Genomic DNA, 22433 nt, shown 5'->3' with positions numbered 1-22433 from the left:
CACAGTCACAGTCACAGTCACAGTCACAGCCACAGTCACAGCCACAGTCACAGTCACAGTCACAGCCACAGTCACAGCCACAGTCACAGCCACAGTCACAGTCACAGCCACAGTCACAGCCACAGTCACAGTCACAGCCACAGCCACAGTCACAGTCAGCCACAGTCACAGTCACAGTCACAGTCACAGCCACAGCCACAGCCACAGTCACAGTCAGCCACAGTCACAGTCAGCCACAGTCACAGTCACAGTCACAGTCACAGCCACAGTCACAGTCACAGCCACAGTCACAGTCACAGTCACAGTCACAGTCACAGCCACAGTCACAGTCACAGTCACAGCCACAGCCACAGTCACAGTCACAGTCACAGCCACAGTCACAGTCACAGCCACAGCCACAGTCACAGTCAGCCACAGTCACAGCCACAGTCACAGTCACAGTCACAGTCACAGTCACAGCCACAGTCACAGTCACAGTCACAGTCACAGCCACAGTCACAGCCACAGCCACAGTCACAGTCATAGCCACAGCCTCCAGCTCGGGCAAACTCTCTCTCTCTTTTAATGTTTTTAGATTTATTCTTTTTGTTCTGTTTTTTTTTTTTTTTTTTTTTGAGAGACAGGATTTTTTTTTTTAACAAAGACTCTTTTTTTTCCCACTTTACATCACCCCATTTAAGGAAGCATATGTTCTCATGACACTGCCCAGATAATAACACAAAGTTCAAATGACATTTTCAAGGTGATACAACCTAATTTGCATATTCAGCATCTGACCCTATAGTTGCCAATCCGTCTTTTTAAAAAATTTATTATATTTGTGTTTTAATTTTACACATCAGCCATGGGTTCCTCTGTCCTCCCTCCTCCCGCCCCCACCTTACTCCCATCCCCTCCCCTCCATTCCCATCTCCTCCAGGGCCAAGATTCCCCTGGGGATTCAATTCAACCTGGTGGATTCAGTACAGGCAGGTCCAGTCCCCTCCTTCCAGGCTGAGCAAAGTGTCCCTGTGTAAGCCCAAGGTTCCAAACAGCCAGCTCATGCACTAAGGACAGGTCCGGGTCCCACTGCCTGGGTGCCTCCCAAACAGTCCAAGCTATTCAATTGTCTCACTTATCCAGAGGGCCTGATCCAGCTGGGGGCTCTACAGGCTTTGGTTCATAATTCATGTGCTTCCATTAGTTTGGCTATTTGTCCCTGTGTTTTTTCCAATCTTGGTCTCAACAATTCACGCTCTTACAGTCTCTTCTCTTTCTCGACAATTGGACTCCTGGAGCTCCACCTGGGGCCTGGCCGAGGATCTCTGCATCCACTTCCATCAGTTACTGGATGAGAGTTCCACGTAACAGTTAGGGTGTTTGGCCATCTGATCACCAGACTAGGTCAGATCAGGCTTTCTCTCGACCATTGCCAGTAGTCTACAGAGAATGTATCATTGTGGATTTCTGGGGACCTCTCTAGCACTTTGCTTCTTCCTGTTCTCATGTGGTCTTCATTTATCATGGTCTGTTATTCCTTACAAAGAGCTGACAATATTCTGTTGAGAGTTGTGGTCTATCATTTTAATAAGCATTTCCCCCTTGAAAACCTCACTCAAAACATCCTATTCCTTGAGGTAAAGAACTTTAAAAAAATTCCTGATTTTTTCAAAGAAAAAGTTATTAAAATTCCTTTAGCTTGATAAATAGAAATAATCTTTTCTTGTTTTACACTGGTGAACATATATGCATTTTATATAGCAAAGTAATCCATCGCTTATTGGCAAGCCGCCGTGCTGACTCATCAGGGATCACAGTGCAACAGTGCCACGTTCGTACAGACTTCAAAAAGAATGGTTATCGATACTTCCGGCAGAACAACAGAGGTTTGGGAATGGCAAAAGCAAAAGGAGTTTAGGCATCGAAGCAGCTCCGGGAGGGATCGGTCTGAGTCTTCGTCATCAAGGTAGTCCCCGGCATTGCTTGATGTTTGAACCCCATCTGTCCCTTGCTTCTTTTTCAGGAGTGACACACAGGCTGCATTGGTGGCCATCTCCAAGGCCAGCTTCTCCTTGTTCCTCAAGTCTGTCCTGGCACCTTTTGCCAGTAGCAACTGGACAATGTCTGCTTAACCCTTCCAGGCAGCTGCGTGTAGAACATGTCTCTCAGCTTCTTCTGCTGGTTCAGCTCCACATTCGGCTGAGTAAACAGAACCTCCACTTTGTCTTTGTGGCCTCCATGGCAGGCCCAGTAGAGGGCTGTGCTTCCAGCTTGTCCAGGCCATTCACCCCCACTCAGTTGTCCCTCAGCCAGCTCAAGTTGCCTCTTTTTGCAGCTTCATGCAATGGATTGTCGATAGATTCTGCCTGCTCAGCCACATAGTTGCTCAGGATCAGTTCGAGAGACAGGGTTCCTCTGTGTAGCCCCAAAGCCCTGACTGTCCTGGATTGCACTTTGTAGACCAGGCTGGCCTCGAACTCAGAGATCCGCCTGCCTCTGCCCTGCCCCCCCATGCCTGTCACTTACTCATTTATTTTTGTGTGTATGTCAATGTAGGATCCTGTGGGGGCAGAAGAGGGCATCAGATCTCCTGGACCTGGAATTACAGATGCTTGTGAGCTGCCCTGTGGGCCCTGGGAACCCACCCTGGGTCCTCCGCAAGAGCGGCAGGTGCCATCTCTCTAGCATGCCTCTGCCTCTGACCTTTTTGGGTCTTTCCTCTCCCACCTCAGGCCTCCCTCTGATTTCTTCCACAGAACTTACTTGTTTACTTAATTTTTTTTTTTTTTTAATTTTGTGGACTGCCTCATTTTATCACAGACTGGCCTTAGACTCACTAGGTATGGGAGGATGACCTTGGACTTCTGACCCTTCTGCCTCCCCCTCCCAAGCCCTGTGGTGACAGGTGTATGTCACCACACTTGACTTCACAGAACTTTATTACCAAAATTATTCTTTATTTTAAAGTAATTTACCAGTCATCCAAGCATATGCCTACAAGGAGAACATATACATAATCTAAATTTAAAAAGCATTACTTCCTGTGACCTCTAGTGCTCAGTGGTTACAGAAAAATGGGAAAACCCATTTTCCACTCAGTGATTAACGAATTCATTAGCTGGCAGAACCCGCAAAAGTGCATTAAAATTCTGACAGAGGTTTATCATACATAAAAATTAAAAGTCGATCACATCTCTTGGGGAGAGCACTGGCTGTGATATTCCTTTGTCCTGAGAGAATCTTGCCTCTGAGAAGGAGCCCAGAGTCAGAGCCATCCCACTGTTTCTGTTTTGTGGTGTAAGCTGTGAGGAAGCTGTTTCACCCTGTTTCCCATGTGGACGGGGAGGAGCCCAGGTCGACGCTTTGCACATTTCCCTAGTGTGAGGCCAGGAGCCACAAGTGATCATCAGTCGAAATACAGAAATGACAGGCGGTGCTCGCTATGGGTCTGAGTCTTGACCTCAGGGAAGGGTGCTTGTATCTCAGCTAGGTGAGGACCAGGTTCTTCTTGCCTTCCTGTCTTTCTATCTCATGCGGGTAGCTAACCTGGGGAGGTCCCGCTGGAATCAGAAAGAGAAGGTGACCTGTCCCTCCTAAGTTCTGCTGAAGCCCCCACAGTCAGTTCCAGGTATGCAACCCCGATGGCCCCAATGTGGACAGTGGGACCTGGCCAGATGCCTGTCTGTCCATGCTGGCAGTAGACATGGGAATGCTGGGGAAGTTTCCTGTCACCATGGAGAGGCAGGACACCTATGGTGACCACACTTAACAGTCTAGTCTTGGGTGCCAGGCTTTACCCACCGCATTCAGGTAACAGAGAGGATCTCCATGTGCAATCACAACATGATGGGGCAGTCAAATTGGACAGCAAGGCACGTGCTTACTGCACATGCACAGACCCAGGTGTGTAACCTTCTTCATTAGGGTCTACTTCCTCCACTAGACCCTGAGGGGGTTTCCAGAGTGCATTCTGAAACGTCGAAATCCTGAGGGACGTGCTTGCAATCTGCACACGAGTGTGTGGTGACCAGCGTGCGTGGCTAGAATGTGTGGGGCTCAACGTGTAAGATGTCTGTGCTAGGTGCCAGTATCTAGCGTGCTTTGTGTGTATTTCCGTGCCCAGCGGGTGCACGGGATAGGGAGGTGTGTGCAATGGTGTGAGCCATGAAGTGCAGTGTGCACGGATTCCTGCACAGCATCTGCTTCCACCTTGCTCCTGCTCTGGGCTCAGCTCACTTCGAATGCAATGGTCCAGCCCCAGGCGCGGGAAACAGGCCGCAGGTTACCATGGCAACAGATGCTCCTCCAACCCGGCGCCACAGAGAGCTGCTGGGGCCAGGCGTGGGAGAGGGCTGAGTATCCGTACGGGCGACATGGGGGAGGGGAGCCGCGTCCCCAGAACCGAGATAAGCGGGGTGTCCCAGACACGCCCCTGGGAATCGTTTGCAAGCCCCGCTGCTAAGAGCTATTGTTATATTGTTATTCGTTGGGCAGCGGCAGGCGTGTGTGTGTGTGTGTGTGTGTGTGTGTGTGTGTGTGTGTGTGTGTAGGCACCTGGTGTCCCTCCTGCTGGCCATGCACTTGTTCGTTAACCGTAGCTCAAAGAACTCTGTACCTCATCACAAGCTGACCAGTTGGTTAAGTAACCTGCGGATCTTCATCATGGGACCCCGCCAGAATACGAAACGGAGGCTGACCGTGATTGTGAGCCACAGGCTCACTGGTTTGTGGAAGGACTCAACTCCATCGCATTAGCACCTCTGGGAGGGCTGGCCAGGTCTCACCGGGATCAAACTCAGAAATGACTATCTTTATTTCGTTCACCGTGGGGAAGTTGGGTGAGACTAATTTCCATTCACTCATCCACCCGTTCATTTCAGACAGTGGTGTCCTGGCCGGCGGAGCGAGAAGTACCTGGACACGCAGATTCCCAGGCCCACCCAGACATGGATTCAAAGGTGTGCGAGCGACCTCATGAGTGTGCAGTGTGTGCCCCGAGTTTGCTCTGCGAGGTCCTCAAATCTCAGATCTACTAATGAGGCATCGTTGGTGCTGAGTATGAGGAAGCAGGGATTTCCCTGAGGGGATTCTGAACGAGGCCTGGGCCTCAGCATCCTGGTTCTGAAATTCTCTAAACCACCGCATTCACTTGGGAGCACCCTGCCGACATCCCGGAGAGGCTGGGTCTGAGCAATCAGAAGCTGCCATAGCTGAGGTCTCTCTCCCACTGCAGAAGCAGCCTGGGAAAAGCTTTTCCGGAGCGCCACCTCCTGGCGACAGCCGGCATTACAGAATCAACAGTGAGGAGGCTGGGCCTCTTGACAAAGGGGGCCTTCTATGTCCCCACACGGACCACCCAAGTGGGACCCAGGATGTTTCATATGCTGCTTCCGGTTGACAAAGGCCAGTGAAAGGGTGGCATGTTTCTACCACTGACCAACCATATCACTGTGGCTGCGGGATGCGGGCCATGGCTTTGTTTCCGTGCGTGGGGTTTGTGCAGAGTCTGATCTGGGCCAGTGATACGCGGACCTTTGGGCAGAGGACTCCCCACGCGGTGTTGGGGAATGTGCTGACAGCCCGAGGCAGCTAGGACAGCCCAGGAAAACCGAGCATCTCTGTAGCATGGATGCTGGCTCTGGGGAGTCCAAGTGCCTCCCTGCAGACCTTCACAGATGACCCCCACACACTCACCTGCTGTGTCATATAGTCAACATCTTATTTTAAATTCACCCTTTTTTCTTACTTAAATTTATTTATTGCCAGGCCTGGTGTGGCGCACTTTTAATCCCAGCACTTGGGGTCAAGGTAGGTGGATCTCTGTGAATTCCAGGACAGCCAGGGCTACATAATGAGACTCTGTCTCAAATTAATTAATTAATTTATTGTTTTTATGTATGTGCCCCTGCACTTGTGTGTGCACTTGCCTGTGGAAACCGGAGGTTAACATCAAATGCCTTCCTTCATTGTTTCTTAACTTATTTTTAATTTTGGGACTTCACAGTACAGCCCTGGCTGTCCTGGATCTTGCTCTGTAGCCCAGGCTGGCCTCGAACTCCCAGAGATCCACCTGCCTCTGCCTCCCGAGTTCTGGGATTAAGGTGTGCGCCACTGGTCTTGCTTGCCTCCCACTTTGATTTTTAAATTACATCTTAGTGTGTGTGTGTGTGTGTGTGTGTGTGTGTGTGTGTGTGTGTATGCCAGGTGGAGGTCAGAAGGCAACTTCCAAGGAGGCAACTCTCCGTCCATCATGGGGATTCTCACTATTGACTCTGGTCATTGGGTCTGGTGGCAGGTGCCATCCCCAGTGAGCCACCTTCCCTTTGCCTTATTTTCTCTTGAGACAACGTCAGTGTTTGGTTACAGCTGGGCACTGCTCTACCTGTTTTTGTTGGTTTGTCTTGTTTTGGTTCAGTCCTGGTTTGGTCCAGTCTCAGGTTCTTAGGCTTGGGAAGCAGGCATTTACCCACTGAGCCATCTCCCTGGCCCCTGGAGTTCATCTTAAAAGGAAACAGTAAATAATGTGCATACGTAAATTGTCAAGGGTGGTGCTAACCAGAAATGTCAAGCAGGTGAAAGGGTTGTGGTGCCATTGGGTGTGGCCATGTGCAGGGTGAGCTGGGACCTGTGAAGGGCAGATGCTTGACTCAGGAGGAGGAGCTGAAGCCCTGCTTCACAAACAAGCAGGCGCAAAGGGGAGGGGGAGGGACTTCCTCACTGTTTTGGCATTTGTCATCCCGTCTCTTAGGAAACATGTTTGTGAATTCTAACTCCCATCACCATGGCCACATGAGGTTTGTTTGCTTGTTTATTTGAGACAGGGTTTTGCTGTGCAAACAAGACTGGTTTCAAACTTGCCATCCTCCTGCCTCAGCCTCCCCAGGGCTAGAATTACAGGCATGTGCTGCCTTTCTGGGTTATGATCCCTGATTTCACAGATGAGAGAGTTAAGACCCACAGGAAATTGGCAACTTGCCCAGCACTGAGGAGTTGGCAAGGGAGTTGGCATGTTCTGAGTGATTCTGTATGTACCTCATCTCTGTTTCTCACAGGAGAAGCTCAGTTCTGCAGGGAGGAACCCTCAGGAGTAAGAAAAGGGAATGTCAGTCAGCTCTCCCTGATCTCCATCCAGCGAGGGCGGGCTCCCAGGGTCTGAGACTGGAGTGAAGCCTGTGTAGGCACGGTTGGAGCCAGAGCTGGTGTGTGTGTGTGTGTGTGTGTGTGTGTGTGTGTGTGTGTGTGTGTAGTCTTCTCCAGAATGGGCCTAAGTGATTGCTGGGCTGGTCAGTTCCAGGCCTCCAGGCAGGGAGCTCTGGAGGGTAGGTCAGACCGGGTCCCAGGGGCAGAAGTTAAAGCCAAGCACAGAAGCAGATCAGGGCAGGGGACAGCCTTCAGCCCCACAGTCGGTCACCTGACTGGCATAGTCACAGTGGGAATCACTGTGGAGGGAGTTGGGCCTGTCCATCACAGGCCCTCTGCAGGATGGTGACATCCCCTGTCATGTCGCATTGAGTGCCGACTTGGGTCCTGGTATGTGGCGCTGCCTTCCCTTGGGTAGTGGTCAGTTCTTACACTTACACACAGAGAATCAGCTCCAGCCAGGAAGCCAGGCCTGGCGGAGCTTGCCTGTTGGCGGCCAGGCCTGGGACATGTTTGACTGTCAAACCCATGCCACCCAGACACAGCTCTCGATATGGAGAACGAATAGATCTCCCGCTGAGGCCCTGGCCACCCAGCCCTGCACCGGAGCCCGTCACCATGGCTGTGTTTGCGCTTCCCACCTTGTATGTTTTTGCTGAGCGCTGTGGCCCACGGACAACACTAGCTCCCTGTCAGCTCACAGAGGGCCTCCTCACTCCTTTTCCTCCTTTAGTGTAAAGATCCCCTTGTGCCAGGATCGGCCTGGCCAGCCAAAGGGGCCTACCTTGTAGCAAGAATGAACCGCTTCTGCTGTGTTTGGCCACTGTCTTAAGGACTTAGCTATTTATGACACACCCTTAATGGTCATAATGGTATAATGACACACTCTCCCCACCTTGGCTCCTGCAACTGTTGCAATGTCTGGGTGTTTTGCTGGACAGTGCCCTCTTGTGGCAGATGTCAGAAGCCCAAAGTTGCAGATGCTCTGGAGAGACAGAAGACCAGAGCACAGGGGACCAGAGTGCCCTCCACTGTCCAGTACCCTGCCCTGCCCAGGCTCAGCCCTACAGGGCTCTGGCATGCTCCCATGTGGCCCCAGGGGCAGCGCTGTTTCCAGGGGAGGGCTTTGTGGGAGGGGGGAGTTGAGATGCTGGTAGTTGGTTTAGAGTGGTAAACCTGGGTAGGTGGTCTTATTTCCAGTCAATAATGGGTACTTGTGAGCTGACACCATGAGGGAGGGGGGAGGGAGGGAGGGAGGGAGGGAGGGAGAGAGAGAGAGAGAGAGAGAGAGAGAGAGAGAGAGAGAGGAATTGGTAATCTGGGGAGGCTGGGTCCATGCCTGTCTAGTGAAGAGTTTGACAGCCTGCTTGAAGCCAAAGAGACAGCTTCAAGAAGCCTCTTGGAAAAACAGGTATCATGTTTTGGCACAGGAGAGACAGGTCTGGGGAGGAGATGACGCAGAGATGAGGTCAGAGTGTCAGAGTTTTGTCCTTAATTACATCATCATTCTGGGATGAGGGCCAGCCTAAAAAGCGGGTGGACCCTCTGTGTGCCCCCTTCCCCCTTCTCTCTTCCCTCCGCGTGGTCTCTCTGTCTCTCTCTGTCTCTCTCTGTCTCTCTCTCTGTGTCTCTCTCTCTGTCTCTTTATCTCTGTCTGTCTGTCTCTTTCTCTCTCTCTCTCTCCCTCTCTCCCAATAAAGCTCTAGAAAGGTAACCATGGCTCGTGATTCTTCCGCCAGCACGCTCCTCTGGCTGGCCGCCGCCCACCAGCAGCGCCACTTTAACCAACATTTGGTGTTTAACTAACACAGAGGGGAGCCAACTGGGAAAGTTCCTGGTTCTCGTGTCTCCCAGGTGGATCCTGGAAGATCCAGGCATATACATGCAGGTTGTTTACGGTGGGGTGGGGTGGTGGTGGTTATGTAGGCTCTAGACTAGGTGCCAATCTGTGACCCCATGAGCTGCATGCACCTCACCAGGACAGTGATGACTGCTGCCCAACCCAGAATCATTAACATACTTAAAACATGAGGTAACTTAATTACCTGTGAACCTGTTGTGTTGTGACATTAAAAGGTTGGTCTAGACCCCACTTCTGCTGGAGGGTGAGTGGGAAGAGGACACTTCTCCAGGCCTGGCTCTGGAGTGCACAGACTTCAGGATGGAGTGGAGAATCAGCCTGCTATTCTTCTGTCAGACTCTATCCAGAGGCAGAGAGGGCTGCCATATTTGGGGTGACACCCCTTTCCCAGTGACAAGTGTGTGGGTAGAACCTTTGGAGAAGACACTGGCGGAAAGACACTGTGTTTAGCTCTGCACTGAGTCTGTCCTCTGATGCCAGCGTCTCTCTGAAGTGGCCTTGTGTTGGCACCCGCCGTCCATGTGAGAGAATTCACACCTCAAGAGTAGGCAGGCGCTACATGTCTACACCTTGGTTTCTTTCTTTTTATCTAGGGAGTGGTTTTGCAGACACACTGCATGACCATCTCCTAAGGGGAAAAGTCCTCTGTGGATGCAAATCGCCTAATCTGTTTTGCTTTAGTCTCCTTGACTGAGAGTTTGAGGCTTAATGTCTGTGGTGCCCTTGGCATGCAGAACAAGGCCATGAGTGTGTTCCTCAGACTCTGGCACGGTGGGATGTCATCACCTCCCTGCCTGGGTGGGGACGAGAACTTCTGGAAGCAGGCTCAGAAATGACAGCATTTCTGAGGTGTGCTGGGACTAGTCAGCTGAGGGGTCTGTCTTCAGAATCCTCACCTCTAAGAGGGAGTTGGGTGAAAAGATCTTTGGGGTCCCTTCTAGATCCAGTATTCCTCACCTCCCTCCCACCTATATGCTAGTCCTGTCTTCTCACTGAGAGACTAGTCTCCTTGTCTTTGCCCTCTGGCAAGGGACTCTAATCTGGTCTCATGGTCTGACAAGCCATCACTGTCCTGATGAGTCTTATGTGTGAACTGCCAGCCCAGGTCACAGTGGGTGCCAGGCTCCTGGGCACACAGGGATGTTCTGCTATGGCTTCAAGTGGAAGCCTCACAGGCGTGGAAGATGGATCTGGATCAAAACAACCTGGGGCCTCTGCCTTCCCCAGCATCTTTGCATTGAGAGTGCCTCTGCCCACTATGGGGCCCAAACCTCTGGCCACCCTTCATCTGTTTTTTTCTTACCCCCTGCACCCAGGATCGGCCTCCATTCTGAATGCTCAGCCTCCTGAAGGAGTCCTCAGCTTGTCATCCTTAGAGCGCCTTTATCTACCCTTGTCTGCTTGAGTCTCTTGTCTGGCCCTGGGTTGAGTCTCTTGTCTGGCCCTGGATTGATGTCTTCCCTGGCTCTGGATTGGTGTCTTTCCTGGCCCTGGGTTGAGTGTCTTCCCTGGCTCTGGATTGGTGTCTTCCCTGGCCCTGGATTGGTGTCTTCCCTGGCTTTGGATTGGTGTCTTCCCTGGCCCTGGATTGGTGTATTCCCTGGCTTTGGATTGGTGTCTTCCCTGGCCCTGGATTGGTGTCTTCCCTGGCTTTGGATTGGTGTCTTCCTGGCCCTGGATTGGTGTCTTGCCTGGCCCTGGATTGGTGTCTTGCCTGACCTGGGGTTGGTGTCTTGCCTGGTCCTGGATTGGTGTCTTGCCTGACCCGGGGTTGGTGTCTTGCCTGGTCCTGGATTGGTGTCTTGCCTGACCCGGGGTTGGTGTCTTGCCAGGCCCTGGATTGACCTAACTTCCTCACTGGTTTTGTGCTTCACCCTGGGTTAGAGTCCCACTCCACCCACTGTAGTCTCCCTTGGGTGCTTAACCCTTGCACACAAGAATCTTGCACACACCCTCCCTTGCACACAAGCATCTTGTATACAGGCATCTTGCACGTTGCTTTCCAAACCACTGGCTTCTTTCACTTTCTGAATCTTGCCAAACCTTGTGCACCTGGGATCCCCTGTTTCACCTTGTGCTGGGCATGGCTATCTTAGCCTCTCACCCCAAGTGCACCCCCACCCCCAGAGAGGCATCTTTCAGGTTCAGGGACCCTAAATGCAGCCATCACCTGCCTCTGCCTGAGGCCACCCTGTCTGCCATCATCTCCATGGGCACTGGTGTGGGCTGGTGACCACTGTGCCTTCTTATGCCCCCAAGTTACAAACAGGACCACTTTTCCTTTTCTTTCTTTCTTTCTTTTTTTCTTATGGTTCTGAGGATGAGCCCAGGACCTGTGCATGTGGCCAGGGGCTCTACCCCAGAGCCACAGCCCAGCCTGGACTGTCATGTTCACTCTGTGTCCCTGAATCCCAGCCCCACCAGCCTGGCGTTGAGCAGGCTCCTAGTTTGTGTTTCTAAAAGAACTGAATGACTTTCTTCTGCTCTGGCCAATGGTTGTGACTGCATGGGACAGAGAAACAGGGTGGTCTTGTCACTTGTCATGCTGAGATGTCCTCAGAGTGAGGCTGGCTCCTGGGGCATTCTGGAACCAGCTAGCCTTGTGGTTCTCCTCAGACCAGCTCAATGTGAGGCTTGAGGTCCTCTCCACAGGAACTCAGGATGGAGGCAGGAAGGAGTGGGGACTCCAGGTGGAGGCATCTAGAAGGCAGTAGGGTTGTGGCAGGATCTGATAGCCTGTCTGCTTTGCAGAGATGTCCTCCAAGCCCGTGCTGGAAGGGACCTCAAGAGAAGTTCTCCGGCTGCCAGGCTGGTTGGCGTCATTAGTGTGGTGGAATCCAGAAGCTGTATTCTGGCTCCTGGACTGGAGGTAGGAGTGGGTGAAATGGGGAATGGGGAGGGCAGGGAGCTGGGAAGTGGCCTGCAGGAGAGGGGACTTCAGGCTGAGAAGCAGGAACCACCTCTGCCTTTTGGGCCTCTGAACTTGACTGAGTGGGGCATTATGTAATGGCCAGAACCATTAGGATCCCCATCAACACCATCATCAAGTGGAGCTGACTGCTGAGTAGGAGAGCGGACCCTAGGAAAGACAGAAGGTCCAGTGAGAGAAGGAGAGAGAGGATTGTATCTCAAATCCACAGGCTTATGGGGTACCAGGGGCCCCAGCTGTCCCCATGAGCTCACAGGCTTCTCTCTCCACAACTGCACTGGAGTGTGTGCAGTGGCCTGGTTGCAGGCTTGCAAGCTCCCAGGTATGTACATGCCAGCATGGACCCCAGAGGAGGGGTGTCCCCACCTCACCTGATCGGAGCATGGGTTGCAGGGTGCCAGGATGCCCATCATTGGGCTCTGGCACAATGCCCAGCAGCTGGCACATGAGCTCATACACATGGACACTCTCAAAGGGCTCCACCTCTAGGCCTGACTTGAAGCTGGGACCCACAGCACGGAAGATGGTCTTCATATCCACGTCTTGGTTGTCAAAACCATGTTCACCCTTGTTGAACTGGACATTCATTCTCTGCAGGGAGAGGCAAGAGTTCTGGGTCGTTATTGAGGGCCACACTGTCCCCAGCACCTCCTTCTCAATCTTTCCCTGCTCCCCCATGGGTTGGCACCTGTGTGGGTGAATGACTTCAGGAGAAAATTTATATTGTGTGGTTAGACAGCTTCTAGACTCTTCTGAATTCTGAGCCCCCAAAGATGGAGCCTCAGTGAATAACTGTGGACCACATGGAGACCAACACTGAGTGGGATAGAAACGTCAGCCTGAGTTAATGATTCAGGATGTATGCCCATATGTGCTACTTCTGGGATTCCCTCTCTGGTGTGGGCTCTATTTCCTGTCTTTCCCCCCTGTGATCCATGCCACCTGTGAGCCTGGGATCCCCACACTTTACCCTATACGCGCGCGCGCACACACACACACACACACACACACACACACACACACACGTATGTACAATACACACTCTTGTTGCACAGTGCTGAGTGTGTCCCTTGGGTGGCTGACAGCCACTAGTGAGTAGATAGAATCAGGTGCCACCCACAAGCCGTGCAGCAGCCCACTGACCCCGTGGATGACGTAGCCGAGGTCACTGTACATGAGCAGGGATGTGATCCTGGAGTGGTTGGCGTAGTGGAAGCTCCTGGGGAAGTCTTCCTTCTTGTACACATGCAGCCTGGGGTGGGCATCCTTGAGGACACTGTATACCTTCTCCAGCATCCCTTCCTTGGGGATCAGCATCCCGTTGGGCCCGTAGTCTAACAGCTCAAACTCGATGTCCTGGAAGGTGAAGTTGGGGAATTTGTGAAACTCAACTAGGTCGCTGGCTTTCTGGTTGACCGTTGTCATGCCATGGTCGGATGTGATGATCAGGTTCAGGCTGTCCGTGAGGCGGTGGCGAGTGATGCTTTCCCGGATGTAGCCCACAGTCCTGTCCACCTGTTTGACCATATCCTTTCTCTCCTGGGACTCAGGGCCGTATTTGTGGCCGGTGGAGTCTGGCTCCCCAAAGTAGAGAGTGACCAGGGCCACATCCTCCTCCGTGAACCACTTCATCACGGTGTCCACATTTTCCCTCCACTCCGTCTCGTTTTTGTAATTGTGGAAGACGCCTTCCTTTCGGCTCATTGTCACGGCCTCTCCTTGGTAGGTGACGTTCCCACCAGGGTAGAAGAAGGAGCCGGTTTTTAAGCCCTGCAGGATAAGGTAGCATAAGCTTCATGAGCTGCCAGCTTCTCTCTGTGCCCCCTCATCTGCTTTGCCCACTACTTGAGGCCTTTTGTTTTCTAAGTAGATCTTATTTCACAGATCAGGGAAAGGGACAATTGGCCCAGGGGACAAGCACCCAGTGTCCTCCAGCTTGAACTGAGACTGTGGATGGGCGATGACCCCACACGCCATGCCTTCAGCATCCTTGCCCTGAGGCTCAGCTGTTTCCTGACCTCCTTCAATGTCTTCTCCTCTGTCCACCCTGTCCCATCCACCTGCTTATCCACTGCCCCATAAATCCTCACTGCCCATTCTGTCTGTCTCCAACCCCCTGTTTTCACGAGCCTGTGGTTCCTGTCAGTTGCTTCTGCCCAGTTCCCTCATTCTTGCCTCTGGATGGAGCATCAGGGCAGCTGAGTTCTCGCTTTGTTTTTTGGCTCTCGAGCTGGAGGTCCAAGTGCCACATAACCGGAGTCACTTACTCAGGTGGAAGTGGAAACATGGGCCGTGGGCTGAGGGTTGTTCCTGCCCACATGGAAATCCTCCCTTTGACCTGACTGACTAGAAGCCTCACTTGAAAAATCCTCTGGGGCGATGCAAATTGGGGTGATTTCTGGTCTCACACTGCACCTGCCTGTTTAATCTTTAGCGTCCAAATGCCCAGTGTTGGACTGGAACCAGATAAAGGCTCTTTGCTCAGCACTTCCTTATTGAGTTAGCTACCCAGTGTGAAGGTGATCCTCCTCTTCAGAGCCAAAGGGCCTGAGGGTGTGGCCTGCCTCCCTCCCCTGCCCTCTCTCCCTCCTCCTTTTCTCCTTCCTTCATCAATAGGGTCTTGCATATCACAGATTGGCCTCAGACTCATTATGTAGCCAAGAATGACCTTGAACTCCTGATCCTCCTGCAGGTGTGCCCCACCACACCTGGCTTTCTGCAGGGCTGAGGCTAGAACCCAGAGCTTCATGCTGCCAGGCAAGCCCTCTGCCAACCCAGTTCCACCCTTCGTCCTGCTCCCTCTTGAGACCATAGCTGAGCCTGCATGGTCATCAGGAGCTCACTGGGCAGCCTTCTATCCCAGGAGGCAGGGGTGCATGTGCCCGCTGTGGATCCCCCTCAGTCATGACCTCAGTTTCCCTGTGGGCAGGGGTGTCTTACCTGCCTCTGGGCTGTGATCCAGATAGGTATGCTGCCGTTGTCCCACCACCTTTGGATACCGAGCGTGGTGTGGTAAGGCCACCTCACCTTGGTGGTGGTGTTGTAGAACATGTTGTGGACGACCCCATGGTTCTCAATGTATCTGCCTGAGGGGGGAGCAGAGGGGCAGGGTGTGGTGGTATTGTGTTCCCGAAATATTGTGTGTTCCCCGAAATAAACTTATCTGGGGTCAGAGAACAGGACGGCCACAATATTAAACATGAGAATAGGCAGTGGTAGCACACGCCTTTAATCCTAGCATTCCAAAGACAGAAATACCTCTGGATCTCTGAGTTCAAGGCCACATTAGAAACAGCCAGGCATGGTGACACACGCCTTTAATCCCAGAAATCCAGCCTTTAATGCCAGGGAGTGACAGCAGAAAGTAGAAAGATATATAAGGTGTGAAGACCAGAAACTAGAAGCTTTTGGCTGGTTAAGCATTTGGCTGGTTTAGCATTTGGCTGGTTAAGCTTTTAGGTTTTGGAGCAGCACAGTTCAGCTGAGGTTCATGTGGATGAGGACTCAGAAGTTGGCAGTCTGAGGAAACAAGACCAGTTGAGGAACAGGCAAGGTGAGGAAGCTGTGGCTTGTTCTGCTTCTCTGATCTTCCAGTGTTCACCCCAATAACTGGCCTCTGAGTTTGCTTTTATTAATAAGACCTTTTAAGATTCATGCTATAGCAGGGCATGTGTGGAGCAAGCCCAGGGAAGAGACTTGTGAGCCCACAGTCACCTGAAGGTCCTATAGCACACCCTGATGGGACAGCTGTGGAACAAGCCCCTGACTAGGTGCCACCAAAGAAGACTCCTAAAGGGCCCTTGTCTGTGCTCTAGCTCCCACTGGAGGCCCCCTCCTCAAAGCAATGACCTCTTACTTTTGACCAGGGTGCTTCCCACTTGCCACCTGATGCCGCAGGCTCCTTCCATCCCCAAGCCCCAGACTGACACTCACCAGTGACGATTGTAAAGTGGCAAGGGCTGGTCATGGTCACAAAGGCAGGGGTCATGTGTCGCGCTTTGACCCCTTCCTGAGCCATGGCGTCCAGGTTGGGGGTGTCCACATCTTGGTCATAGTTCCAGCGGAAGCCATCAAAGGATACGAGGAGTAACTTGCGCTGCCTTTGGACAGGAGCCCCAGTCCCACAGGCCAGGAGGATGGCCAGAGCCACAGCAAGGAGGACAGCCGAGTGTCCCATGATGGGCTCTTGGATGAACAGGTGCACGGACAGCTCAGGCCAGGAGTGGAGCAAAGTCCCAGGGTCAGCCAGGCCTTTTATCCTATGCATCACCAGCCTAGACTTTGCACGTGAGGGGTGTGTGAGCCTGGGATGGCTTCTGTCTCTAATGGAGTCCCCTGCTGCCTCCCTCCCTCTCCCTTCATCCTCCCGTGTCCTTCTAATGGAGGAGGGGTCCTGTGTCTCAGAGTCTGGAAGGCTGACTATCATGGGAAACTGCCCCCCACCCAGTCTTCACAGCAACTCCCAGTTCCTCTGATCTTAGAGTAGAACCCAGCTAGAGTCAGGGTGGGTGGGCCTCTGTCTTAGTTAGGGTTCTGTTGCTGTGAAGAGACGCCATGACCATGGCAACTCTTATAAAGGAAAATCAATTGGGGCTGGCTTACAGAGGTTTAGTCCATTATCGTCATGGCGGGAAACATGGTGACACACAGGCAGTCATGGTGCTGGAGGAGGAGCTGAGAGTTCTACATCTGGATTCTCAGGCACCAGGAAGAGAGGGTGAGCCATTAAGCCTGGCTTGAGCTTCTGAAATCTCAAAGCCCACTCCCAGAGACACACTTCCTCCAAGAGGGCCACACCTCCAATAATGTCACTCCCTATGAGCCTATGGGGCCATTGTCATTCAGACACCACAGCTTCCTCTCCAACCACTGATGCTAGAAGGCCTGGGGGTCCTCAGCATAGCTGGGTGAGAACCTGTGGGACCAGCTTCTCGGGCCCAGGTCTGCACTGACCCTAAGGTTAACCTTGCCCACAGGACATCCAAGCCTGGACCCCTCTCCCCTCCTTGGTCTTGTAAGGAGCTCTGGGCTGTGGTTAGTCAGGAAGGGTAACGGGAGTGAGGGAGTGGGTGAGCGGAGTCAGACACAGTGGGGATGGTGGGAATGAGGGGATGTGGGAGTGAGGGAGTGGATGAGCAAGATGTACAGGTTTGGCAGCAAGAAAAAAAGGGAGCACTTGGGGTGAGTCATGAGGTAAAACTTTGTGAACTGCAGCTCCACCAGCAGCCCTTCCTCATGACTCCGGCTCCAGGCAGACACAGCCAGCAAGGGACGACCCTGCACGTTGTGACGCAGAAGCCATCAGAAGCCTCTGCTAAGGTGCAGCCTGCACCCACAGGACACAGATTCCCTCTTCTGGGACCCACAGAAACACACTTTCCAATTCCTTCTGGAGGCTGAGGACCTCGGTGAACAAGGCACTAAGGCATCAGAACTGCTGTTCAGAACTGTGGGCCTTCCCTGGTGGGGAGACATCTGTGCAGGGCAGGCACACATGAGTGCTGGCTGAGGAGGACCTGTGGGCTGCTCAGAAGAGTACTGGAGGGTTTCAGGTCCACCAGCATGGGGCACAGCCCTGAAGGCTCCTCTGAGGACAATGCCATTTGCTGGGGCCTAAAGGATGCAATAGGTAGACAGGAAGGCTTCCTGGTGGGGGATGGGCATGAAGGTGAGGGAGTTTCCTGTGCTAGGAGGTGGGATGGGGTGGGTCTTCAAGGGAATGAGGACTGTGGAGGGGTCAGAGCCCTATACTGTGCAGGACGTTCAGGTTATATATAAATACTTAGAATATACGCTCTTCAGTGGTAAGATGATGGGAAGAAAGACCCTGTATCGCAGCATCCTATGCAGTGAGGTTCGGCCATGTGATCTCATCCTGACCAATGGAATGGAAGCAGCAGTCACTTGCTAGTTCTCAGCCTCTTCCTAGAGCCCTGTTTGCTCATTTTATTATTTATTATTTAATTAATTTATTATTTACTATTATTTAATATTTTCTCTCTTGAGCCTGTGCCCCCAGGCCGCTCTGATCTTTCTGGGATGGAAGGATGCAGATGTGTGCAGCTGCCCTCTGATATTCGTCTGTCTCACTCCTCCCGGGCTGTGCAATCCTCTGTTTCCATTAGGCCTGGCTGCTTCTTCACTAACAGCCCCAAGAAGCCAGGCATTTTTTCACCTTACACGTTCTTACTTAACTGCCTGTCTAGGTCAGAAGAGGGCATTGGATCCCGTGGGACTGGAGTTACCGATGGTTGTGAACTACCACGTGGGTGCTGGGAACCAAACCCTGGTCCTCTGCAGGAGCAACACATACCTTAGCTTCTGAGCCAACCCTCCATCCAGCCCATTTTTTAAAATAAAACCTTGTTTTTGAGATAGGCTTGCACATGTCCCAGGCTGGCCTTGAACCTACTGTGTTACTGGGATGACCCTGAACTCCTGACCCTCTTGCCTCTACTTTCCCCATGCTAGGATGAAAGACATGTGCCAACAGGCCCAGTTTATGTGGCGCTGGTCCTTGAACCCAGGGCTTCCTGCATGCTAGGCCAGCACTCTACTAACTGAACTACATCCCCAGCTATGTAAAGCTTTGATTTTTATAAGAGTTTTGTGGTATGGAAGAGTGGTACAGATGGTATAGGGGATACCCACACTCCCCGTGTCTCTCTCCTAACACCCCTGCACTGTGATGCATTTGTGGTTTGTGAACCACATCGGTGAGTCACTCTAGCAACCCATGTCTGTACCTTCCTGAGGTTTCCTTAAGTTTTACTCTGTTCTTTGTCCCATCCAAGACTCCAAGGACATTCCATGGGCACATGTCCTCACTCCTGTGAGTGGCCTTGGCAACTGGCCAGGGCTTGTGTAGGATTGCTGTTGAGAGGGGAGTGAAATCACGGCACAGGGAGGAAGCACACAGATTCTGAGTGTGTGTCCATCACAGTCTATCCACCTCAGTTCCAGATACAGAATCCCAGCAGGCTCCCACTCAACCCACTGATCAGATGTCACCGCCATGGGGAGGACTGTGCCCATATGCATGTACTTGCCCTGTGTGTGCACCTGTAAGGTGTGTGTGTGTGTGTGTGTGTGTGTGTGTGTACTTGTGCCTCTGGCTGGTATGAATATTTGTTTATATATTCACATTCATGTATATATTCATTTATATGCATTGTCCTATGTATATGTGCCTACATGTATGTCAGACATATGTGCATGCATGGATGTTTATATATGCATATATATGAATATGTATAATTGGGTGTGCATGTGTCTCACACATGTGCATAAGGAACACACATCTATACATATTTTTGATGCAAAAAATTTATTCTCAAAGGGAATAAGAGGTAGTTTATTCTGGAGCCTAACATGAGTGACTATGGCCTGGCAACAGATTCAGGCTGTCACATCAACGTGAGTTTTGCAAAGTTTTTATAGTAACAAAGAAAGTCATAAACCAAGATGCTTTTAAAATACACTGGTGGGATCCGCAGAGAGGGGCCACAGCAAGCTGGGATCTCAGCTACAATCGGCGGCCTCGGCTGCTGTCCAATGACATTCTCAGCGTCTGGGTTGGTGGAAGTTCCTGGTCTGCTAAGTTGACACACTCCAAAAGGTTTTATCTGTTGCTCCCAGGTGTTAGGTCTGCCACAGAGGTGGGCTAAAGATACCACATCACCGGTTCTCACCACTCAGACTGCAGATGTATATATATAGACATGTGCATGCACACAAACGTGCACACAATTGCATGCTTACACATGCCTTACATATATTTGTACAGGGATATATATTTGATATGTGTGTACATGAATTTATATGTGCATGTTGTGTGTATAGGTGTGTAAGTGTCTGATGTGTGTGTGTTGAGCACTTCCTCACTCACTGGCACTCTCAGGCCCAGGCGCTTCATGCTCACCCACACATTTCCAGCCTCTAAGACTCAGACTTGTATAGAGACCAGATCTGGGTCTGCGCTGCTCTTTGCCTCCAGTGATATCACCTCTAAAGTCACGGATCTGCTTGTGTACCTTTCAGCTTAGTCAGCAGGTGTGAGCCTGGAGAAGCAGGGCCCTGTGCAACTCTGGGTGTGGCATTTGTGGCAGGGGGCGTCTGCTGAGCACACACAGGAGCTCGGGTACACGTCTGCTTTCCTTGCTGGGGACACCCTTGGTGCTCCGAGATTGACACCAGCGTGGGTGACGATGGTCCGGGGCAGCCAAACCACACAGGCTCAGGCCTGGAGAACCACTTTTCTCTACTGATGGCTGAGGGACTTTTGGGTGCTGTCCTTCACAGGCCCAGCACCCTGTTCTCTGCAGTGGATGGTGTGTGTGAATGACTTTTGTCCGCGTTTACCCCATGAGGCTGAGCAGCACAGTCCCCAGCTCCTGGCCCAAGGCCTGAGTTAGTAGAGGATGCTGGACTGGTTCTGCATAGCATCAGGGTGGGCCTGTCTGGACTTCTTGGCTCTCTCCTTCTCTGGTGCAGTTGGGTTGATGCTGCCAGGGACGCTGGTGCCCCGGAGGCAGGGAGGGAGCCTGTCCCTTCTGTTGGAGGTACACTGGATCAGGTCAGGTTTCCCAGTCTCCCAGTGTGATGTCCTCTGGGGTGTCATGGCTGACAGTTTGCTCTAGGGCATGGGGTGGTAAAGAGACGGTGCAGCTTAGCTGTAGTAGAAACTCCCCACGGGGAGGGAACTGGGTCATAAAGACCTAGGCTTTGAGACGTGGCCGAGTCCCCAAGACAGATCTTATGCTTTTCCAGACAGGGTCTAGGACATGCTGTCACTCTGAATATCCTTGGGGGAATTCCTGTGGTGCACAGGGTGTTGTCAGGGACCGTTTCTCATGCTTCTGGGACAGGAGTCTGGGGACAGCAGGGGCTAGCAGAGACAACAGGTCCCATTTCATCACTATGCTTTTGGGACCATCCAGTGCTCAGAAGGGCTGTGCTCTGATGACCAGGGCTTTGGTGGAGAGGCACTATGCTCCTGGGTGGTGGTTCCTCCAGGTGGTCCCCCTCCAGGATCTAAGAAAGCCAGGTTCCTTCTCTCTGCCCCTGTCCCTCTGCAGGCACTGACTCTTGCTGCATCTGGCTCCTGTGTCCAGAGCCCTGGAGCTGGCTTGCAGATTGCCAGGCACTCACTGACCTTTGAACTGTGGGGTTTTATTAGTGGCCTTCCCACTTTATCAGTTGCTTGCCTTTTATTGCTTCTGAGGGGCTGTGTCTCAGCCGCTGCTGCCTCTCCTCCAGATAAATGAGGATTAATATCTTAACAGGATTATGTGCTGTTGGCTCAGTGTCTATCTAGAGACACACGTGCTTCCTCCTCCCTCCCTCTCTGTCCTCACCCGCCCCAAGCCTTCCTAGCTTGTTTGCAGGGAGCACAGCCACAGTTAGGACACCCATGATTGGTGCTGTGTGTATGGGTGCCTCATTGTTCCAGACTCTGGAATGGGGTGTGTGGGAAGGGTGTGTATGTGGGAGAGGTGTGTGTGTGTGTGTGTGTGTGTGTGTGTGTGTGTGTGTGTGAGAGAGAGAGAGAGAGAGAGAGAGAGAGAGAGAGAGAGAGAGAGAGAGAGAGATATGGGGATGTGGCAGGGGTGGGGTGTGTGGGAGGGGTAGAGGTGTGTGGGAAGGGTGTGTGTGTGTGTGGGGGTAGGGGTGTGTGGGAGGACCAGGCTGGACTCTGAGTGCAGGATGAGGCTTCTTCAGGGCTGGGACTTGGAGCCTGACTGAAGAGTGGGGAGCATGCCCATTTCTGTCCTTGTCGCTCCCTGTTGGGACCGCAAAGCTTGTGCTGGGTCACTGTACCCTCTGCCTCCATCTTCAATGGTGTTTTTCTGAGACAGCGGCTCATGTAACCAACACTGGTCTTGAACTTGCTGTAACTGAGGACGACACTGAGCATCTAGCCTCCCCACCGTTACCTCCCAAGTGCTGAGATTGCAGGTGTGAGCCACGCCCGGTTTCACACAGTGGCTTTTCTGCAGCTGTGGTGAGTGACTTGTGAGGAAAGTCATTACCAGGGTCAGGGCACAGGGTAACCAGGGTGGCCTCATCTCTGTGCTTTGGCTCATTGATATGTGAGAAGACCTTTATCCCAACTAGCTCATGCCAACAGCTCTGAAATCAGTACATGGACGTATCCTCTGAGGGCCTTCCATACCTCAGTGCTTGAGAACTACCTACCTTTTCCTTTCCAGGAACTTCAGAGTTGCCAGGTCCAAGCTTTCTGTGACCTCCTGTGTTCTGTGTGTGCTGCAGCTGGACTGGGCTTGGCCCTCAGAGCTGGGGGGATTGTCAGTGTAGTATGCCCAGCAGGGGACCCCAGGTCTGCTCCCTTGGGGCTGAATCTCACAGTGGAGACTAACCCACTTTTCCAGTATGTCCTGCCTACACCTGCCATGTTGGCTAGAGCCAGGAGAAACATCAAATGAATTCACCCTCCTGAATTTGACAGAACACCCCAGATATTGGGTCTGTGGTTGACTTAGGGTGACCCTGTGGAGCCAGGTC

General features: G+C 52.2%; 1 protein-coding gene across 1 annotated transcript; it reads right to left on the bottom strand.

The window, feature by feature from the left end:
* Nucleotides 1-11636: 11636 nt before the first annotated feature.
* Enpp7 (ectonucleotide pyrophosphatase/phosphodiesterase 7) lies at nt 11637-16086 on the bottom strand. The gene is made up of 6 exons (XM_036195338.1): nt 15843-16086; nt 14850-14995; nt 13053-13679; nt 12281-12500; nt 12019-12059; nt 11637-11843 (listed from the first exon to the last, which is right to left on the bottom strand). The coding sequence occupies exons 1-6, from the start codon at nt 16084-16086 to the stop codon at nt 11637-11639; spliced, it is 1485 nt and encodes a 494-aa protein (XP_036051231.1).
* Between the last annotated feature and the right edge of the window lie 6347 nt (nt 16087-22433).

Source organism: Onychomys torridus, chromosome 8, assembly GCF_903995425.1.
Source record: "Onychomys torridus chromosome 8, mOncTor1.1, whole genome shotgun sequence".
NCBI lineage: Eukaryota > Metazoa > Chordata > Mammalia > Rodentia > Cricetidae > Onychomys > Onychomys torridus.
The sequence above is the reverse complement of the archived record's forward strand: the minus strand, read 5'-3'. Positions and strand labels throughout refer to the sequence as shown.

Bases quoted from the DNA above. Each gene is read 5' to 3' on its own strand.
- Enpp7 (XM_036195338.1), bottom strand. From the start codon at position 16,086: ATGGGACACTCGGCTGTCCTCCTTGCTGTGGCTCTGGCCATCCTCCTG. The intron at 14,996-15,842 runs GTGAGTGTCAGT...CTCCCCCCTCAG, and splicing joins CCACTTTACAATCGTCACTG to GCAGATACATTGAGAACCAT. The intron at 11,844-12,018 runs GTGTTGATGGGG...TCCTACCTCCAG, and splicing joins GTCAGCTCCACTTGATGATG to TCCAGGAGCCAGAATACAGC.